General features: G+C 35.1%; 2 protein-coding genes across 2 annotated transcripts; both read left to right on the top strand.

Annotated features, from left to right (window-relative positions):
- Nucleotides 1-5,881: 5,881 nt before the first annotated feature.
- On the top strand, nt 5,882-7,077 carry LOC145285961 (uncharacterized). Its single transcript, XM_080134487.1, has 2 exons — nt 5,882-6,109; nt 6,209-7,077. The coding sequence occupies exons 1-2, from the start codon at nt 6,010-6,012 to the stop codon at nt 6,445-6,447; spliced, it is 339 nt and encodes a 112-aa protein (XP_079990613.1). The 5' UTR covers nt 5,882-6,009; the 3' UTR covers nt 6,448-7,077.
- Nucleotides 7,078-16,350: 9,273 nt separating this feature from the next.
- Nucleotides 16,351-18,141, top strand: LOC145286439 (uncharacterized). Its single transcript, XM_080135352.1, has one exon. The coding sequence runs from the start codon at nt 16,351-16,353 to the stop codon at nt 18,139-18,141; it is 1,791 nt and encodes a 596-aa protein (XP_079991478.1).
- Nucleotides 18,142-20,888: the final 2,747 nt, after the last annotated feature.

The raw sequence follows: 20,888 nt of genomic DNA, 5'->3' as shown, positions 1-20,888 counted from the left end.
ATAATTATCGGCTCCGTCGGATCCCTTCCCGACGTTAAAAATCCACTCTCGCGTGCATCATCCTTACGAACTTTGAACACTTTGTTTACTTTTTACTTTCTCGCTAAGTTTAATTTTTATAAATAAACGATGAGAAATCAATCATTTAAATTTTATATCTATATTGTTTGTCTTATTCCTTCTCGCCACTATACGCTTATTCATAATATAACATTGGTGAGTGTACGAAACCGGGATGCAGTTAATAAAACAGTATATTAGCACCATATATTCTGCCGGGCACCACGGTCGTCAGACTGTTGGAAGGCATACAAGAAAGAAAAAATTGAATTTTTTTGGTACTTGTACAGTTTAATCAAGACATTAAAAAAATGAAAATATTGGGAAAAAGTTTAAATTGTACGTATCCGCTATAGAATGAAGTTCTCCGAAAGAAAAGAAAAAAAAAAATTTTACTTTATTTCATCAAGTAGTTTTTTTTTTTTAATTTAATGTTATGATACCGAGCAAAAGGTTCGATTTTTAGGAAGAAAAACGAGTATTAAAGATAGGGAGGGAGTGTCGGAGCTTTAACTGGAGTTATCTCCCCGTCGCGTTTCTAAACTCCAAAGAAAAGTTTTAAAGAATCCAAGAACTCTGCCTTCAACGCGTTCTCATAAAAACGTGTTTTTCCGCGGTGTAAAAAAAAAAAAAAAAAAAATTCTCGATCAAATTAAGTGAAATTTTTTTTTTTTCCGGAGATCTTCAGCTCAAAACAGATGCGTATAATATAACCTTTTTTTTTTCGATATTTTCATTTTTTTGTTATTGTCAAGTAACTTTTTATCTAAACTCTGTAAATTAAAATTTACAACAATTTATTATTCGACAAGGAACAGAAACAATTTATTGAATGTATATGTCTGAGAGAGAGAGAGAGAAAAAGAGAGGGAGAGACGTGTATTTTTTTATTCAATTGTATATATAGTATAGGATTGGTACACAACACCCTCCCCATGTTAAGAATGGCTTTTTAAATAATAATGTTATTATTTCAGCATGGATCAATAAGTGCACTAGGTGTATCAGAATTTTGAGGTAATTTTTGACACCCCTAACACAAAACTGCAAATAAAATATAAAAAACTCGTAATTTCTCTTTTTAAAGTGGGTTGTTTATTTTCTTTATGGAATATACTTCCAAAATGAACTATTAAAATTGTTTAAAAAATAATAGAAATATTTTTTTATTTATTAAAAAAGTGTTTACAAAGTGCCGGCGCGCCTTCATGCAGCCATTTTTTTTTACATAATAAAATCATTGAATTTTACGAGTTAAATATTTTTCAATTTTTAAGATATTTTCAGGGTCAATATGAAATTTTATGTTCTTTCCAATAAACCAAATATAATATTTTCGACAAACGTTTTTTTTTTAAATTCACCCTCCCCATTTTGAAATGTCTATTAAAATTTTAATAATTTATGTACCAAAGTTTAATATATCACAAATTGAAGATAAAAGATCAATAAATAAAATATTCTAATTTAAAACAAAAAAAAAGGATAGTTTTTTTTAAATTTACCTGTAAAGTCCAGTGTAAAACCTTTCTTTTTTTTTTTTAAAACCACATTGAATTTTTTTTTCAAGTGGAAGCTTGTTATGTTTAGAATGTTAAGTAAATATGGGATGCTTACAATTTTTTCTATTTCATTCAATGTTTTCTTTTTTTAGATATAAACATTCAGTCAATAAAGTATTAAAATATATCAATCAAAAACTCATGTATTTCATTAAGAGAATAAAAAAAAAAAATTTTTTAAATCGGTCAACTGGTTTTTTTGTTTAACAATAAAAACTTATAAGTGAATATATTCGGTTTTTAAGTACGGAGGACCGAAATACTAAATTTTGTTTACAGCACGCATTAAAAAGACATAAATTATGCCCCTTCAATGTGCCAGAATATAAAGGCAAATAAAATCAGACTTGTCTCCCTTTATATGAACAGTTAAAAAGTTTGCGTTTGTTTTTAATCCTTGTTTAAAAAAGTATTTTATTTAAAAAGGACATGGAATATAAGTATAAATATGGATAAATTCTTAACAATGAACAATTGAACTACTCATCGAATACTAGTTTTTATAGGTAAGTAATTTTTTGGAATTTATATACATTTTTTTATAATCGAAAGAAGTAAAATTTCGTTTTTTTTTTTTAAGGAAAACCAATTTAAAAAAAAACAAAAATTGCATAATTTGCTATTAAACCTGTTATTTTTTTTAAAATTTGGTCTTTGCTCCTTTAATTAAAAAAAGAAGTTAGGATTTGAATTACATTTTTCAAGAAGTTATAAGCTTCGAAAGACAGTAAGTCTAAATATTCCAGTGTTTACCATGAATTTTTACTGATGATTTCTGACATTGCTTTAAGTGCACTAGTACCAATATTTTTATATTCGTAAATGTATGGTACTTATGCAGAATACTGATTCCACTGAAATAGCATTATTATTCATTATTTAGAAACCTATTCTTAACGTGGGAGGATGGGCTTTTTGTTAACTATTCTGAACTTTTACCTAACAATTTAATAAACAAAAGATACCGTAAAAATTGAAGTTAACTTTAAATTCATGTCTAAAAAGCATGCTCTGCATAACGACTAAATTTATATATAAGGTACAAACTTAAAATCTAATGTTCCTTTTTTCTTTGGAGACTTTTCTTGTTAATCTAGTAGCGGGTTTTCAAAATCTCTGTTACGAAAAGTAAAAAAATCTAGAGATTTTATGTCCCCAATCTAGCGGGTTTTGAAAATCTCAGTTGGTTGGCACAACACTGGTCTTAATCAGAACGGTATCGCGTTTTTCGCTTCTTCCTGCCACATCTTTTCCAAGTGGTATGTCACGGCACCTTTAATGGGATCAATAAAATTATACTTACATGCAATGACAGAATCCCTCTGCTCCTAAGCAATTATAGATACGCCAGCAACAATTAGAGATAATTATATGTCTTGGTCGCAAAAATAAAAGCGCGCTGCAACATTTCTTGCTAGGAACGGTCATTAAAAAAAAAAAAAAAAAAAAAAAAAAAAAAAAAGAGTTTGATGGCCATCTCGTTGCCAAACCTCAGTTGGCACGTATATGTTCAGTGTTATGTTTTGTTTTTTCCTGTTTGTTTTTTTGTTTTGTTTTTTTTATGAAAACAGACTTTCATCTACTCCGACAGTGCATCATCCTCTCTTTCAAGTAGTTGTGGATGGCGCAAATGTGTTTCACACGCAGATCCCTCATAAATATTGGTCAATTGTGGTGTTAGAAATTATTCGGCATTTTTTTTTTCTATATTGTAGATTGCTAGGTTTGTTTTACAATACACAGAGATACAAAAAAGCGATAAAAAATTGAAATATATAACAAATAAATGTCATGAAAAGGCAAGATAAGTTACTCTTCTACCTATTTGGAAAAGATTTTTGTGGTTTTACTCACTTTAAAATGTTTATTCAGTTCGAAAAAGACTGTCGAGCATTGGGTGAGAACAATAAAAATGGCCGCGAATTGACACTTAAATAGTTCAGATTAATGACTTAAAAATAAAAAAATATGGTAAATATCCAGATACGCTACAACAGAACACCGACCACTCTAATTTGTTTTTTTACAGGTAATTGAGGTCGCTGACAACGAATCTGATAGTCAAACTTGGGGCAAATTTACCATTTGCATGGTATTAACCCCTGAACCCACAAACTACTTTCCACCATTTAGCAGCTTCCATTTACGCTACACACATGCGCGCGCTGTAGCATAAATGACGGCTTCAACAAGCAAACTTCCTTCTCACATAGCATACAAATCTTCCGCGGAAAATTTGAAATTAGATGAAATTTAATTTTTTTTTTTTTTTCCTGCACCCCCAATGTAAACAGTAAAATCTTCGAAAAATGTTAAATGGTGTTCTAATTGGTAAATGTCGGTGCATTACTTACAGAAAAACGGTTAACTAAAACTGCAGAAGCACCCATTAAGCCACATAAAGTTCTATAATTGAATCCTCCTCCCACAAAAAAAAAAAAAAACGAAAGACATAAAAATGTTTGGGGCTTATGTTTTTGTAAACCGCATAAAAAAAAAAAAAAGGTCCCCCAATTTATTGTACTATTCTTCAATTGTAAGTCATTAAAAAATGTCAGTCCGTAATTTTTTGATTGATACGCTATGTGAGAAGGCAGTTTGCTTGGTGAAGCCGTCGTTTATGCTACAGCGCATGCGCGAAGCATAAACGGAAGCTGCAAAATGGTGGAAAGTAGTTCATGAGTTCAGGGGTTAATACCATGCAAACGATAAATTTGCCCCAAGTTTGACTATCAGATTCGTTGTCAGCGACCTCAATTACCTATAAAAAACAAATGGGTTTGTTTTACTGTACACAGATTCGAAAAAGTTGTCACAAAACAAATATAGAACAAATAAATGTTATCAAAGGCAAGATAAGTTACTTTTCTACCTAACTGGATATGTTTTTAATGTTTATATTTAATGTAACATGTTTATTCAGCTCGAAAAACGGGTTTGTATTACTGTACACATAGATTCGAAAAAGTGATCAAAAATTAAAATATACAACAAAGAAATATTAACAGTAGCTATAAAAGCTACTTTGCAACCTACCTAAATCATTTATTAGTGTTTTTAAGTAGTTTTAGACGCTGTTTATTTCATACCAAATATTAACTTTTTACGAGTCGTAAGAATTCAAAATGGCCTAAATTACTACTCCCCCCCCTTCTTCTTCGCAGAGAGAAGCCTCGTTTTCAAATTATAGTTCGCGCATATTTTAGGGGAAAGGAGCTTGCCTCGTTTTCGGCACGTGTCTCTGCGGACATTTTGCGTTTACATTTTTTTATGTTTACATTTTTTAGAAATTCCGTCCTCGTAATGAAAGTATTTGTAAACATTACATTTAATTTAGATATTTATTGCGCACAAATACTTTTTAGTTTTTTTTTAGGGGGTGGGAGATAACATATAAAGTGGTCAAAACAGTAAATATTTTTTTAAGTTTACATTTTTAAGAAGTTTTGGTATTAGTGCAGAGAATGATCTGGACATAAATAATAACACTTATTTGACATAGGCTGACATATATTCGGTGGGTTTTTAACAGTACTTTGCATATTTTTTTATTTTTAACTCCTTTTCCCAAACTTACCGTGTCAAAGAGAGAGCCGGCCGCCATTTTTAATTTTCCAATACATCGGTAAACATTATGTTTTTCGAGCTGAATAAACATGTAACATTAAATAAAAACACTAAAAACATATCCAGTTAGGTAGAAAGTACTGGCAAGAGCTCAGCGGATGTCTGCGATCAGGCTGGCCTTGGTACTGTGGGAGGTTATGTTGATGATGTTCTCAACATATGACCACACCAAATAGTCCAGCAGGTTCAGGTCAGGGGACGAGAGTAGGCCAGTGAGAGAAGGGTACAAAGTCGTAGCACTCCTTACCCAAACCCAACTTCATACCTGGTGTATAATTTTGATTTTTTTTTTAAATATTAAACGCGGTTTTTCCTATATATTTTTATGCTTATTTGCTAGGTAAATGTCTAAACATTCCTGTAAAAATAAACTTTATTCAATTTTATTCTTTAGAAAAAATAATTCCTGAGTATGCCACACAGAAATTTATCAAAAACATAGGTTAGTTTTACAATCGAAAACATTGACTTCAACTCCATTGTTTGATTTTAAAAATAATAAACACGGTTTTTAAAATATAATTTTATGTTTATTCGTGAGATATAAATGTAAAAATAAGTTGTTTTTTTTTTTCTATAGAAAGTTGTAAAAACAACTGACGAAATGAAATTTTGTGCGTAGCATACTTTTTGGCGAGCTGGCGTCCTGACGTGCCAAAAAAGAATTACCGATGTATTGAAAAATTCGATTACATATGCTCAAATCCAGTCCCTATTGAATAGAGCCAAGAAAATAAAAGATGTCAGTTCCGATAAAGGCATGAACAAGTATTCAAACCTGTGCAGTGAAGCCTATACTTTAGTGAAGCCCCAGCCCATGGAGGCAGTGTCATCCACACCTGTTTCATCAAGCAGTATCTGTAAGTAGTGTTTTTAAAAGTCTCTCGATTTATTAACTTTATAAATGAAATATGTCAAGGTCCAGTCAAAGTCATTGAAGATTCCTATTTCTATTTCAGGTCAAGAGCACCTCCATCTCAACAATGAAGTTTCAACTGAAGAACCAGTCAGTAGGCCTTTAGACGTTTCCACTGAAGAGCCAGCACCTGCTACCCCTGACAAGAAAACTCCTACGGTCCGCTCATCTCTTCGGATAAAACACAACCTCACCCCACGTCGCCTGAAGAAGAGGCTGGATTATCTTTCGTTATCACACTCCGCTATGAAAGAAACTCAGCAAAATGAAATCCAAAATTGACTTTCCGCAGATCAACAAAGCAAAGTACTTCAAGAAGATGATGACAGTTTGCCTCACTACGGCTGTGACGGTGCTGGAGAAGCAGTACAACAGGTACTTCAGTCTGGACATAACCGAGACCCTGACGAAAGAGACAGAATCAGCCAGGCTAAACAATATTGATGCAGAACAGGTGATGGGAATGTTCAGTGCTTTGAAAGACCATGCCCACAATGCAACACTCTGTTACATCTCCTGTAGAATCCGAGCACAGAAAAACGGTGTTGTGGACTACCTTGACAGTCTTCCACTAGAAAAGAGGGACAGACTGATTTCTCTTGCTATATCAATGGGTCGGAAAACCCGCCTGGCAAAAAGAAAGAAGTCTGAGGAGACGAAGAGAGAAATAAGTAAACGGTTGGTCACAAAGCGGCAGAAGAAAGTGACATTTCAAAGAAGCAAAATCGAGACAAAACTTAGGAAACCAGTCCTAGATCTAAGCACTGAATTTCCTGAGATGGACGAGAAAGCTAGAGAGAGGACGAAGGACATCCTAAGTGGGAGAATTGCTGGACTCAAAATATGTCATATCTGGTTTGATGCAGAAACTTTGGAGAAGACCGTCTATAACGGGAAAGTGGAGAAATTCCTAAAGAGGAATGGGGGAGTTTATGTAAATGGATACTGGGGTGAGGGAGAAAGCTACAAGGAAGATGCCGAGGATTTTGACATAAAAAAATCAGCATTAGCAGCAGACTTCATATGCGGGTATGTAATATTCCCTTAGAAATTGACTGTATCTTCCGCCCCAGCATCCCCCTTCACCTCTTAATCTTGTAAATAATTGATTAATAAACTTTCAAAATATATTTTTCTTGTTCTCCATTCAATAAGCTCTCCAGCGATATTTGTTTTTTTGAAATCGGACAAGAAATAAGAAAGTTATGACAAAATAACTGGGAAAAATCTTGATATCGGTCACAACTTTGTTAAGGAAATCCATTGATTCTATTGTCCAAAATTAGTCTCAAATTTCAGCTTTAGAATTGTTGTAACTTTCTTATTATTTGTCCTACAGAGGTGGTTCAAGTATCATTAGAATGGTCTCTGCATACTCTTTCTGCTGAGCTGTTCCATTTTGAGATATGTTAACTTTGAATGTTTCTTTCACGTACCTAGGACAAGGTTAAGTTAAGAACCCACAACTGAAATGAAACGAAATAAAAATCCCTGTCCGTGTAAAAACAATAAGAATGTTTAGAAAAAACAAACCCTAACGATTTATTCGATACAAATTTGTGTTTTATTGAAAATATGGTACTGGTAGCGGTTTTAGTTACATGCCGAACACCATTAAAAAAAACTGAGTTCTCCCTCTCCCTACGCATGCGCAAAGAACATGTTTTAGTTGCCATAGTTACTAAACGATCATGAATTTTTATCGACTTTTTTTTTATAAGTTTTACTGTTTATGAATATTGAAATAAATGAAATTACTACACATTTATTAGTAATAATTTTATCGACTTTTTTTTTAATAGCATTTTCTTTTTTAATGGCAACGTTTTACTGCGATAGAAATGGTGATAGAATAATAAATTTACTTACGTTGGTTTATTTAATCAATGTTTCGCACCATTCATTCACTTTTATCGACTTTTTCTATTTTTCTATCTTTTTTTTAATAGCATTTTTTTAAATTGTTAACTTTTTTCATTTAAAATTTAAGACAATTTCAATGAATAAAATAAATCATTTATCATTACTGTGTTTTTAGTTTTGTGTGTTGAATGAAACTTTTTTCATTACAACAATTATGAAACAAATATTCCAGCTATTTTCCAAAATGTTTACAGAACTAACTGAATGGACATAGGATTTTGAATCCGCATATCAGTTCCTTAAGGAACGGAAGATACTTGCTTCAAAAATGAACTGCATTGTATGTCAGCGAGAGATGACAGTCATTAAATACCAGGGAACAAAAAGATTCCGCTGCAAAACGCACAAAACCCAAACAGCATGCCTAACCAACGGGCCATATTTGAAACAGTCAAAATTGACTTTCTCAGATTTTATCAGTGGTATATTCATGGTCTAGACAGTTACCTGTGTTTGTAGCAACTGATGTGTGCAAATTACACAAGAGTACTATTATTCAATGATATCAATATTTAAGAGACATTGCTAGTCATCATTTGATGTTAAACCCATACCAAATTGGTGGACCAGGACATATAGTAGAGATAGAGGAGTCGTTAATGAGCAAGAGAAAATATAACAGAGGGAGACTTCCACAACAACGGTGGGTTTTTGGCGGCTGGGATAGTGAAAGAATTTTCCTTATCTCAATTCTGGGGGGGTGTTAGGATTATCTATTTTCTTTGTAGAAGGGGTAATTAGCACATGTAAATGACAGGAGGAGTAGAGATTGTGTATATCAGGGGTCGGCAACCTACGGCACGCGTGCCACAGGTGGCACGCCAAGCAATTCTAATGGCACGCCGAGCCTCCAAATCTTTTAAACTTCATACAGCCAAAAGGAAACAGTTCTCCTTGGAATTATGAGGATATCTGCGATCTCTTGCGTACTCTTGCCACCTAAGTGCATGCCCACAACAAGAAAACGCGTTTTATTTTTGTCCGTGCGAACCGTAGGCGTTAGATGCTCCATGCTCGTTCAAAGTATGTTCTGTCAGATACTATAATTTTGAAATGCGTTTTGAATTGAGTCTGGTGACTCAGTCTCACCGACCCAGATGAAATACAACGTAGCGTGAGAGAGTTGCAAATGTAAAATTTAGTCAAAAATCATAATAAAAAAATCTAATAAATATATAAAAAGTAACTTATCAGACGAAAATAAATGACCATTAAGTAAATGAATGATTCCTCTACAAAAATCAACAATAAAAATAATCAAGAATTCATAAATTTGGAAATTAAAGCAATATTTTCAGAGATAGGTTGATAAAATCCGCCCAAAATTTCAACGAATCGCCGGAAGTTTTGTTTACATCAGCAGCAGCGCTGACATTTGAAATCTACGGATGCCTTGAAGTGTATATAAAATTTAACTTGAAATTATAAAAAGTGTATATGTAAACCAAAAAATCTTTTGACTATGATTATCTTAATTAAAATAAAACACTTACCAGTGATAATAACAACACGTGTAACATGGAGTTTATTTGTTTTTGTTTAAATTTATTTTAATATTTATACAAATAAAAAAACAATGCCGGAAAAAAAGTTAAGAAAAGTATATAAATTTTTATTTGTAATTATAAAACTTTTGTTTTTAGCTTTTTATTATTATTTAAGTTTTGTAATGAAACTAAGTATATGCTACCATATTCAAAATATGATAAACCTTATTAGGAAACAAATTATTTTTTGGTAGTCATTTTTTTTTCAATATCTGTCTGGCTGTCTGTCTGTCGTTCGTTTAGCAGAAAGAGAGAGAAAGAGTGAGAAATGATTATAATGTTCTGGAACAATATGTAAAACCCCTCCTTTTTTCACACTAAATGACACTATTTACCATCCCTTGTGAAGAGACGATGACTGGCAATGGGTCATTTTGGGGTTAAAGCTTACCAAAACAAAACAAACTTCCATTTTTGTTATCTCCCTATACTGTAACTCTCTAACTTACCACTTACCCTTTCTTTCACTAAGCTTGTCATAAATCTGTCATCAGCTCTAAGAGAGATTAAAAACACGTGGACTCTATTTGAAAAAAGGAGAATGTTTGTTGTGAGTACTTTAAGCTTTAAATAATGATTATAAATAGAAGGGATAACTTTCAGTTTATATTTTTTTTTTGTTTTTAAATATTTTTACATGGTTTTTTTTTTTTCGTAACATTTACTAAGTGTTCCGATACAGATAAAATAGCTATTTTAGCAGATCTTCGAAAGAGCAAATTTAATTTTAAGGGAAAGACTAAAGAAACTTTAATTTTTTTAGCATGATAAAAATAAAAAAATTACACAGCTCATAAATCTTTTTTAAAAAATAAAAGAATGTACATATTTTAAACTTTAGCGTTTATTTTCAAAATGAAGGGATAAAGGTTTAAAAAAAAACAACACATTATTTTATTCATTTTTTTATGATCTTTAAATAAAGATATAAATTAGAGTGTTCCGAGACGAATTTTTAATAGAAATTCATACTTTCATACTTTTAGACAGAGGGGGGGTAAAAATAAATAAAAGAAGTATGAAAATGAATTTTTCAGAAAATAATTTTATTTCCATTCGAAAGAGCGTAGAATTTTACATAAAATCTGAAAAAATGAAAAGGATTTGATGAATAGAAAAAAAATTATCGATTTTTAAAATCATAGAAAATTTTCAAGAATTTACAAATTTACAAATTGAAATTGAAACTATTACGTGAAAACGCTCACGCGCAGTAAGGAAGCTTTGACTTTTTTGTGATATTTTTTACGATAAAATTAATTATATGAGATTTTATTTTAAAAAGTTTTACTTTTCTTTAAGAAAAATCTTTCCTAAACACAATGAGCTAAAAAAATTTTGAAAATTATTAGTTTTAAACATTTTATTTGCTGTTTGAAATTGAGGGGTGTTAAATTTAGGAAGGGTGCTAGAGTTACAGAATTGTTCAGTGGTCAGAATATGAATACAAGATAAGGTATAATTGCCTTTCAAATTCTTGAAATTGTACTTTTAATTTTCAAGCTCGTAACTGGGATTAGAAGAGATGAGCAATTTCGATCATCTTCATACTAAACAAAATGGTATGATTGGAGGAATACGTGGATGAAATATTTTTTTTAAATTGTGAATGCCACGCACGAATAGGATCCTAGCTCGAGCTAATCAAAACCTTTAGACTTTTTCTGGGACACCCTGTACATAATTTTTCTCCACAATTTTTATTAAAATGTATCCTGGTTCTCCCACAGCAAAGGCAAGAATAATTTGTTTGGTATTTTATATATATCATAATTGATGTTTACGTAATTAGGCCTATTTATATTTTCAGAATACCCCTGCTGTTAGATATGACTGAAAAGAAAAGAAAACTTGATCATCGCCCATTTCAAGACAATTGGACAATAGAATATGGATTTGTGGAACAAAAGGATCGTGCTGTTTGTGCTTTCTGTTGCGAAAGTGTTGTGTGTCGCACATCTAGTGTACAAAGGCACTTTCAAACCAAACATCAATCTAAGTTTAAAACTTCAGAAGAAAAAGGTGAAGCCATCAAAAAAGCTATTTCTGGTTTCAAAAAACAAACTGTTATTTTGAGCCAAGCTGTTGGAATGAAGAGTAAAGCTACTGAATGTAGTTACAAAATAGCCCAGTGTGTGGCTTTAAATGGTAAACCTTTTACAGATGGTGAATACATCAAAGAAGCTTTTTTGAGTGGTGCTGAAGTTTTGTTTCGTGATTTAAAAAATAAGGACATTATACTCTCTCGAATTAGAGAAATACCAGTCTCTGCAAGATCAGTTGAGAGGCGCATATCTGACTTGGCTGAAAATGTGACAACTAAGCAAACAACTGGATTAAAGCAATCCCTTGTATTTAGTGTCGCTCTTGATGAAAGCACCGATGTAAACGATGCGTCTCGCCTAGCAGTGGTTGCAAGATATCTCGAGAATAATCACATTTATGAGGAGTTGTGTTGTTTATTACCCCTTCATGATACAACCAAAGCAGAAGATATTTTGTGTGCATTTACTGGTTATTTTTCTAAACAAGACATTAACTTGAACAAATTATTCTGCGTAACAACCGATGGTGCTGCTGCAATGGTTGGCAAGAAGAAAGGATTTGTAAAACTTCTGGAAAATCATGTTGGACGCAAACTGTTAAGTTTTCATTGTATTATACATCAGGAGGGCTTATGTGCAAAGACCTCGTCTTTGGATTTGGTCTCTGTGATGAAAACTGTTGTTGAGATAATCAACTTTCTTATTTCTCGCTCTTCATTGGTTCACAGGCAATTCAAATCGCTTCTACAAGAAGTTGAGTGTGAATATGGAGATCTTCTGTTATACAACAATGTTCGCTGGCTTAGTCGAGGCAAAGTTTTAGCTAGATTTGTTTGTTGTCTTGAGGCTATTAAGATGTTTCTTGATGAAAAACAGAAACGATTCCCTCAGCTGAATGATGAAAGCTGGTTGTTGAAGTTGATGTTTATGACCGACATAAACACACATTTGAATGAGCTTAATTTGAAATTACAAGGACAGGGACAAACAGTCCTTGATCTTTTCAGCTATTGGAAAGCGTTTACAATGAAACTTGACATTTTTACCCGTGACATCAACATCAAAGCATTTAAGTACTTTCCAAATGTGAAAAATCATGCAAATCAATTCGAAGTGAACACAGATGAGCTTCAGGAGTACGTGAAAGCACTCAAAGCAGAATTCGAAAAACGAAGCCAGGACTTCTACATTCATGGATCCTTATTTTCATATCTGATTAAGCCCGACATGCTTGATTTGACAAATGCCCAACTGGAACTTTTTAGCTGGATGGACATTGATGATTTTGAAATGCAACAGATTGAATTTAGGTCTTCAGAAATATGGACATTAAAATTTGCTGAACTAAGAAAGTCTCTGGAAGATGAAAATTTTGAAAAGTCTGGTGCTATTCTGAACTGTTGGATCTCCCTCCCAAGCTCATTCATCTGTTTGAAGAAAATTGCTTTTGCTCTTCTCTCAGCTTTTGGTTCAACTTATTCTTGTGAGCAAATTTTCTCTCACATGAAAGCAGTGTTGTCTCCACGTCGAAGTCGTCTAACACCTGAACATTCAGAAAACTGTGTTAAGCTCAAAGTTACAAAGTATGTTCCCGACATTGAGGAATTGGCAAAGACCATGCAAGGACAAGGGTCCCATTAATAATAAAAACTTTTCAGAAACAGTTTTTTCACATTATTTATAAACTTTGACATTATTATATATTTTATGAAATAAATATAGAGAACAGGTATATTGACCTTGATCGTTATAAATAATAAATGTTGGCACGCTGAATAATTTGAAACCCTAAGTCGGCACACGCTAAACAAAAGGTTGCCGACCCCTGGTGTATATATATATATATAGATCAGTTGGAACCAGTAGACGATGGAACAGGTCGGTAATCCTGGCTCATGAACACAATTTACAAATTATGTTACGACCCTCTATTTTCTGTTTTCCTCTGGCCAACCTAATATGTTAACATTTTCTTTTGATGTAACTAACGTCGGAATTTAATTTTGGGAAGGCGAGAAGTAACAATGTGTCTCTTATTTTTTCGATTCCCTATCTATTACCTGCTACCCTTTGGCCAACCTAATATGTTAAAATTTTCTTTTGATGTGACTAACGTCGAAATTCAAATTTTGGGAAGGCCAAAGACACTATTTTTTCCCTAATTAACAGAGTGAATCTCGACCGGGATTCGTTTTTTTTTTTTTTTTAATTTTTTTTTATACTTTTTATTGATTCCTTAGAGTTAGACAGCTGCCGACAGCAGCAAGCTGTGCTAAGAAATAAAATTAGTACATAACTATGGGGATTACATGATCAAGCTACTTTGCCAATGGCAGTTTTTCAAGAACACCGGGAAATGATAATGGGATGGCTGGAACGCCTTGGCGACTTTGAAGACGAGGTGACAGCTGTATGCTTGGACAGTCCTCCAAGTGTGGAGCTTAAAACTAATGATGACTCATTGGATAATGCCTTCCGATTTAGGAAGAACACTTTCCAGAAATTAAACGAGTTAAGGGAGAAGATTGAGGGGAGTCGAACAGATAGGCGAGAAGAGAGTTTGGGGGGTGAAATAGCCCCAGAATTTAGAGCTAATATGGAAGCTCCTACCTTTGATGGAGAACCATCTGATGATCGATTCGCCTTCAAAAATTTCTTGGCTGGTTTCTGGAATTGTGCTGAGGGCTTTCGCTCTGAGTTGACAAAGTTTTGCTTGTTGAAGAGTTGCCTAAAAGGTCAAGCTCTACATTTGGTGAAGCACCTTTCCACCACAGAAGCTAATTTTCCTGTGGCTTTTCAGCTGTTGGAGGGAGAATATTTGGATATACCAAATATTTTGGATCAGATGTTTCAGCAGTTATTGGCAGTCAGGCCAAAAGTGGATAGCCAGTTTTCTCAAGTTAAAGTTTATCTTAACCAAGTCAGGCGTACTTTGCTGGAGCTGAAAAATAGCTACCAGTTGGACTTTTTGGAACCGGGTTATGTATTAATAAGTCATATTGTGTTTGGCCGGCTACCGGTTTCTTTAAAGAGAGAATTAATGAGAAAAACTGGAAATAGTTATCCCGGAATTGATGACATCGTTTCCTTGTCTAAGAATTTAATCAAGGATCTGGTGAGATTGGAGGAGTATCCTCCCCCTTCTGGCAATGGCAGGTTTCGATCTGATCGATTTGTTCCAGGCTCTTACTCACCAAAAAGAGCTTTAGAGAACTTTTCCTCTAGGGGTGACACCCCACTATCAATGTCAACTTGTAAGTTTTGTTCTTCAGGCGGACACGACGGGAAATTATGCAAAAAATTTGCTACGTATGAAGAGAGACTATCAAGGTGCAAAGAATTGCGCCTTTGTATTGCCTGTGCTGCGGAAAATCATTCATATGATAAATGTCCCCGTAACAAAAAGGGCTTCCCATATGGTTGTGCTAATTGTAGCTCGAAACGGCACTATACTGTAATATACCCTAAAGATAGAGCCTCTTCGGAGAAAACTAAAGTAAATACCAGTTTCCAGACTTGTGACACTCAACAGAGATCTATCCTTCCCATCTATAAAGTGGTTCTACATCGCAACAAGAAACGGTATGTTTGTAAATGTATACTTGATTCTGGAAGTCAACGTTCATATTTTTCCAGAAGCATTCTAAAGGGATTAGATATTTCTTTAGAGTCATGTTATGACCGCCAATATACAATACAAACATTCGTGGGAGAGGAGAAAAAGAATTTAAGTGAGGTATTATTGCAGGTGGAAATGGTGCCTGGCACCAGAAGACCTTTGCCTGTCCTCATTGACTCCTCCTTTAATTTAAAGACCCAAATAGATGGAATGGATTTAATATATAAGAATTTAAGAGAGGCCCATTTCCAATTAGCTGCTGGATTTGATAGAAAGGAACGTCTTTTTCCTATTCGAGGTCTAGTGGGGGTAGATCTGCTGCAGTTTTTGCACCCTTTAAGCCTGATAAGGTGCCAGAATGGTGTTGCCTGGGAGACCCCAAAGGGTATAGTGCCTTGGGGGAATTCGCTTAACTTCTTGAAAGAATCCCAGATATTGTCAATCGGAGAGGAGCGTTCACCACCCGTTGATTATGAAAAGGTCCTTGCCAGCATGAGTACTGTTTCCACTACAGCGGTGAACTTTGTGCTGGCACCTCAATATAATTATGTAGATCCTTATAAGGATACTTTTGAGAACACCTCAGTGGAAAGAGGGTTGGACAGTTTGTTTAGTTTGGAACTTATGGGGCTCACTGAGGAGGAAACTTTTTCAGATTTTGAACGTAAGAAGGTAAAGGAGTTCCAAAACTCTGGTCATAGAGAACCAGTGTTATTATGTCAAGCTTCCTTGGTGGGAGGACAAGATTGGCAAAGTTCCATCAAATTATTCGGTGGCGTTAGCAGTTTTGAACCGTGTGTTCAATAAACTGGAAAAAGAAAACAAATATAGGGAGTATTTGGATGTTTTCCTGGAACAAGAAAGGGAGGGCATTGTGGAGAGAATTGTGGTTACTCGGGAAGAGTATGAAAAATATGTATGGATACCACACAGGCCTGTATATAAAACTGAAGAGCAAAGCACTACAAAAGTGCGGCCTGTGTTTAATTGTTCATCGAAACCCAAGGGTGGAATCTCGATTAATGAGGTTGCCTACCCCGGGGTGAACTTGATGGGAAATCTCCTGCAGTTGTTGCTATACTTCCGCTCTAATGAGTATGTCTTGCTTGGTGACATCCGCAAGGCATTTTTGCAAATTAAACTCCTCACTGAGGAGGATAAAAATCGATTTTGTTTTTTTCTTAAAATAGGAAAAACCTTGGTATGCTTTAGATATACCACCTTAATATTTGGCTATAATGCCTCTCCGTTTATATTAAATTTCCTTTTGAAGCATCATGCTGACCGTTATCCACATGATGAATGCTCCAAAACTATTGGAGAAAATTTTTATGTGGATAACCTAATTAAAACAGGGAATGTTCCTGAGAATCTTGCGCAGCTATACACTAATGTTGTGAAGAGGTTGGAAGAGGGATACTTTGATTTACGTTCCTGCAGTTCTAACTGCGAAGAATTAAGACATAAGATTGAGAAGGATGGGCGTATGCCTCAACACTACTCCCAATATGAGAAGGTATTGGGCTATAATTATGATACAAAGAGTGATTCTTTGTCCTTGGCCAAGACAGATAGTGATTCCGGGGCCAATACCAAAAGAAGAATATTGGCGGCGGTGGCAGCCTATTTTCATCCTTTATCTTTATGTGTACCCGTTACAATAAGGGGCCGCCTATTTATTAGTGAATTATGGAAGGCTAGGCTGGGCTGGGATGAAACTGTTACTTCTACCCAACAGAAGAGTTGGCAGTCACTCTCAAAAGATTTATCTCAACTCAGTTCTTTCACCTTTCCAAGAAAGTCCCTGCGCGAGGGCTCTACAGCAAACCTGGCTTTATTTTGTGATACTTCCAAAGAAGCATACGGATTTGTAGCTTACGGCTTACAAGATGATAAGTCCAATTTGGTTTTTGCTAAAGCCAGGGTAGCACCGTTATGGGCAAAGTCCCTGGCCACACTTGAGTTGTTGGCAGTGTATTTGGCGCTAAAGGCATTAAAAACAATTTTACTTTCTCTGAAGGAAATCACCTTTAGAGAGGTTGGTGTGCCAGTTGATGCTCAGATAGTGCTGTCTTGGGTCCTCTCTCAGGATGTAAAAACAAAGAATGGTTTTGCAAGAAACAGAGTCAGAGACATTGCTGAAATGCGTCAGAATTTGAGCCAGCAGTTTGGAATAGACATTTCTTTCCGCTATGTGCCCTCGGAGCAGAACTCTGCGGATCTGCTCTCAAGGAGAGTGTCAGTAAAGACATTCAAAAAACACATATTGAATTGGGTGCATGGTCCTACATGGCTGACCCGAACACCTATAGAATGGCCTTTCGCCTCCTTAAATTGTTTGAGGGAGGAAAATAAAGAGATTGTGAGGGAGCCTACATTTTGCGGTGCCCTGATACAGGCAGAAGGACCTGTAATTCCCTTTGAGAAGTATGAAACTCTGAATAAACTTCTTGGAGTAGTAACAGGGGTGTTCAAGTTTATAGGAAGTTTGAAGCACTCAAGGGATGACCCACAAAAATTGGCTTGGCAGCACCTAATAAAAGGGATGCAAGGGCAAGCGTTTCCGCAAGTCAAGGAATACTTGCTTAATCCATCTGGTCAAGCCCCAGATTTAGTGAGTTCTCTCAGCCTTTTTTTGGATGAAGAAGGTGTTATTAGGACCAGGGGTAGGATTCGCAAGTGCATTACCTTCGAGTATGAAGTGATTTACCCAGTTCTCCTGGGTAAATCTCACACTTTTACCCAAATGATAATTATAGATGCTCACAGAAAATGCAAACATTTGAGCATAGCCAACTACGCCTATCGGGATTTTGGATTCCTAGGGCAAGACAGGCAGTAAAATCTACTTTAAAGTCTTGAAAGCTGTGTGTGCGTTACAATGCAATGTCGTTTGCATACCCCCGCATGACTAATTTGCCCCAATGTCGGGTCAACTTGATCAGACCCTTCCTTCACACTGGTGTGGACTTCACAGGACACATCTGGGTGGAGGAGGGAGGAAATATCCGCAAAGTTTATTTGCTTTTATTCACCTGTCTATACCACTAGAGGCATACACCTTGAAGTGGTGGACGATATGACGGTGTATTCTTTTTTCTTAGCATTCATAAGATTTACAATGTCGGAGTACCTTCTCATTTGTATTCCAACAATGCTAAGACTTTTACAACTGGCGGCAGAATTATTCAGCAGGCCTATGGCTCGGAAGAATACAATAGTATCTTCCTCACTTATTCGGTCAAACATCTGACAATTCCGGTATATGCTGCTTGGTTTGGGAGTACCTGGGAGCGGCTTATTCGCACAGTAAAGACTTGCTTGTTTAAAATGGTTGGTCGCTCTCAGGTGAGTTATTTTCAGTTGTTAACTTTTGTTTCAGATATTCAGAGGGCTGTTAACAATCGTCCTTTGACTTATCGCTGCTCATCAGACGACGGGTTGGAGATCATTACACCCAATCATTTCCTGAGGCCCTTTTCTGCAGTTAATATACTGTATAGAAAGGAAGAGGAGGATCTCTTTGATTCGGAACCCCCCTCAGGGCTGATGTTCTTGAGGCTATGGAGGAGAGGGAACAACTCATTTCCAAATACAAAGAGTTATGGTTTAATGAATACCTGCTTAGCCTTAGAGAATCGGCGAAAGACTTACACAATGAGTCCTATAATAATCAGATAAAGATAGATGTTGTGTTAATAAAATCCCCCATTAAAACCAGACCTTTCTGGACTTTAGGTAGGGTAATGGAACTCATTCCTGGGGATGATGGTTTTGTCCGTACTGTCATATTGAAAAGGGGTGATGGATCAACACAGAATCAACACCCATAAAATTATTGTATCCATTGGAGTTGGCTATAACGCACAGTCATAGAGCTTATGCTCCTGATACGTCGAGAGATGAGACGGGCTCCTCTGTCCCAGTGGATTTTGTACGTGCGAATCAGGAATTGATATGCATCTGCCCTGGTTGCCAGGAACCGGAGGATCAGCGACCAATGATCTGTTGTGATCATTGTGATCAATGGTTCCATTGGCAGTGTGTTGTTATAGTGGGGGAACCTCCAGAGGAGAGTCGATGGTATTGTTCGGCGTGTCAGGCGATGCTCTATCAGGAGTTAATATGGATCTGCCCTGAGTGTCAGGAACCGGAAGATTACAGACCAATGATATGTTGTGATCAATGGATCCATTGGCAATGTGCTGGCATAGATGAAGCTCCGGCAGAGGAGGATCAGTGGTACTGTTCTTCTTGTGCAGACCCAGGAGGGGTGTCTGACATTTAGCTTATTACAATGGTCAGTTAAAAAAAAAAAAAAGAAGGGGTTTATTTTATGTATATGTATTTTTTTTTTTTTTTTTTTTTTTTTTTGAATGGGAGAGTGAAAGAATTTTCCTTACCTCAATTCGGGGGGGGGGGGGGGTGTTAGGATTATCTATTTTCTTTGTAGAAGGGGTAATTAGCACATGTAAATGACAGGAGGAGTAAAGATTGTGTATATATATAGATCAGTTGGAACCGGTAGACGGTGGAACAGGTCGGTAATCCTGGCTCATGGACACAATTTACAAATTATGTTACGACCCTCTATTTTCTGTTTTCCTCTGGCCAACCTAATATGTTAACATTTTCTTTTGATGTGACTAATGTCGGAATTTAATTTTGGGAAGGCGAGAAGTAACAATGTGTCTCTTATTTTTTTGATTCCCTATCTATTACCTGCTACCCTTTGGCCAACCTAATATGTTAAAATTTTCTTTTTATGTGACTAACGTCGAAATTCAAATTTTGGGAAGGCCAAAGACACTATTTTTTCTCTAATTAACAAAGAGTGAATCTCGGCCGGGATTCGTTTTATTCTTTTTATATTTTTTTTTTTTTTCCCACCGAGAGGTTATTTCCACAAATTTATTTGTATGGGAGAACACTTTACTTGTTTCCTTGGGCCTATGAAAGGTCTCGTTTAATATTGATATAAATGTTACCAGGCACAACGAGCCGTGACACTAAAACAGCAACGTCGCAACTTTGAAGAGCAGGTAAGAGAACTAACGTTATTTATTATTTTTTCTTCCTGTTTGTTGCTTTGTTGACTGGCGGCTGCAACGGTTCAGTTTTTTTTTTGTCTGTTGTGATAATTCGAACCCTAGCCGCTTTTAAGTTCCCATCATTTAGCCACATGTTTTCTAACAATATAAACAAATAATTTTTATAAGTTTGGTACTGGTCGCGATTAGAGTTCCCTGCCGAACACCCTAAAAAAAAAAAAAAAAAAAAAACACTGACTTCTCCCCACGCATGAACAAAGGACATGTTTTAGTTGCCATAGTAACTAAACGATCATGAATTTTTATCAACTTTGTTTTACTGTTTATGAATATTGAAATAAAAGACATTACTACAAATTTATTAATATCTCACTTTTAATCACTTTTATCGACTTTTTTTTTTTTTTTTTTTTTAACTGTTTTACTGTTTATGTATCACTTTTATCGACTTTTTCTTTTCTTTTTTAAATAGCATTTTCTTTTTTAAATGACTACGTTTTACTGTTTATGTCTCACTTTTATCGACTTTTTTTCTTTT

This window comes from Euprymna scolopes, chromosome 10 (genome assembly GCF_053919585.1).
Source record: "Euprymna scolopes isolate OS-2025 chromosome 10, ASM5391958v1, whole genome shotgun sequence".
Lineage (NCBI taxonomy): Eukaryota > Metazoa > Mollusca > Cephalopoda > Sepiida > Sepiolidae > Euprymna > Euprymna scolopes.
Note: the sequence above shows the minus strand (reverse complement) of the source record. Positions and strands in the feature narration are given on the sequence as shown.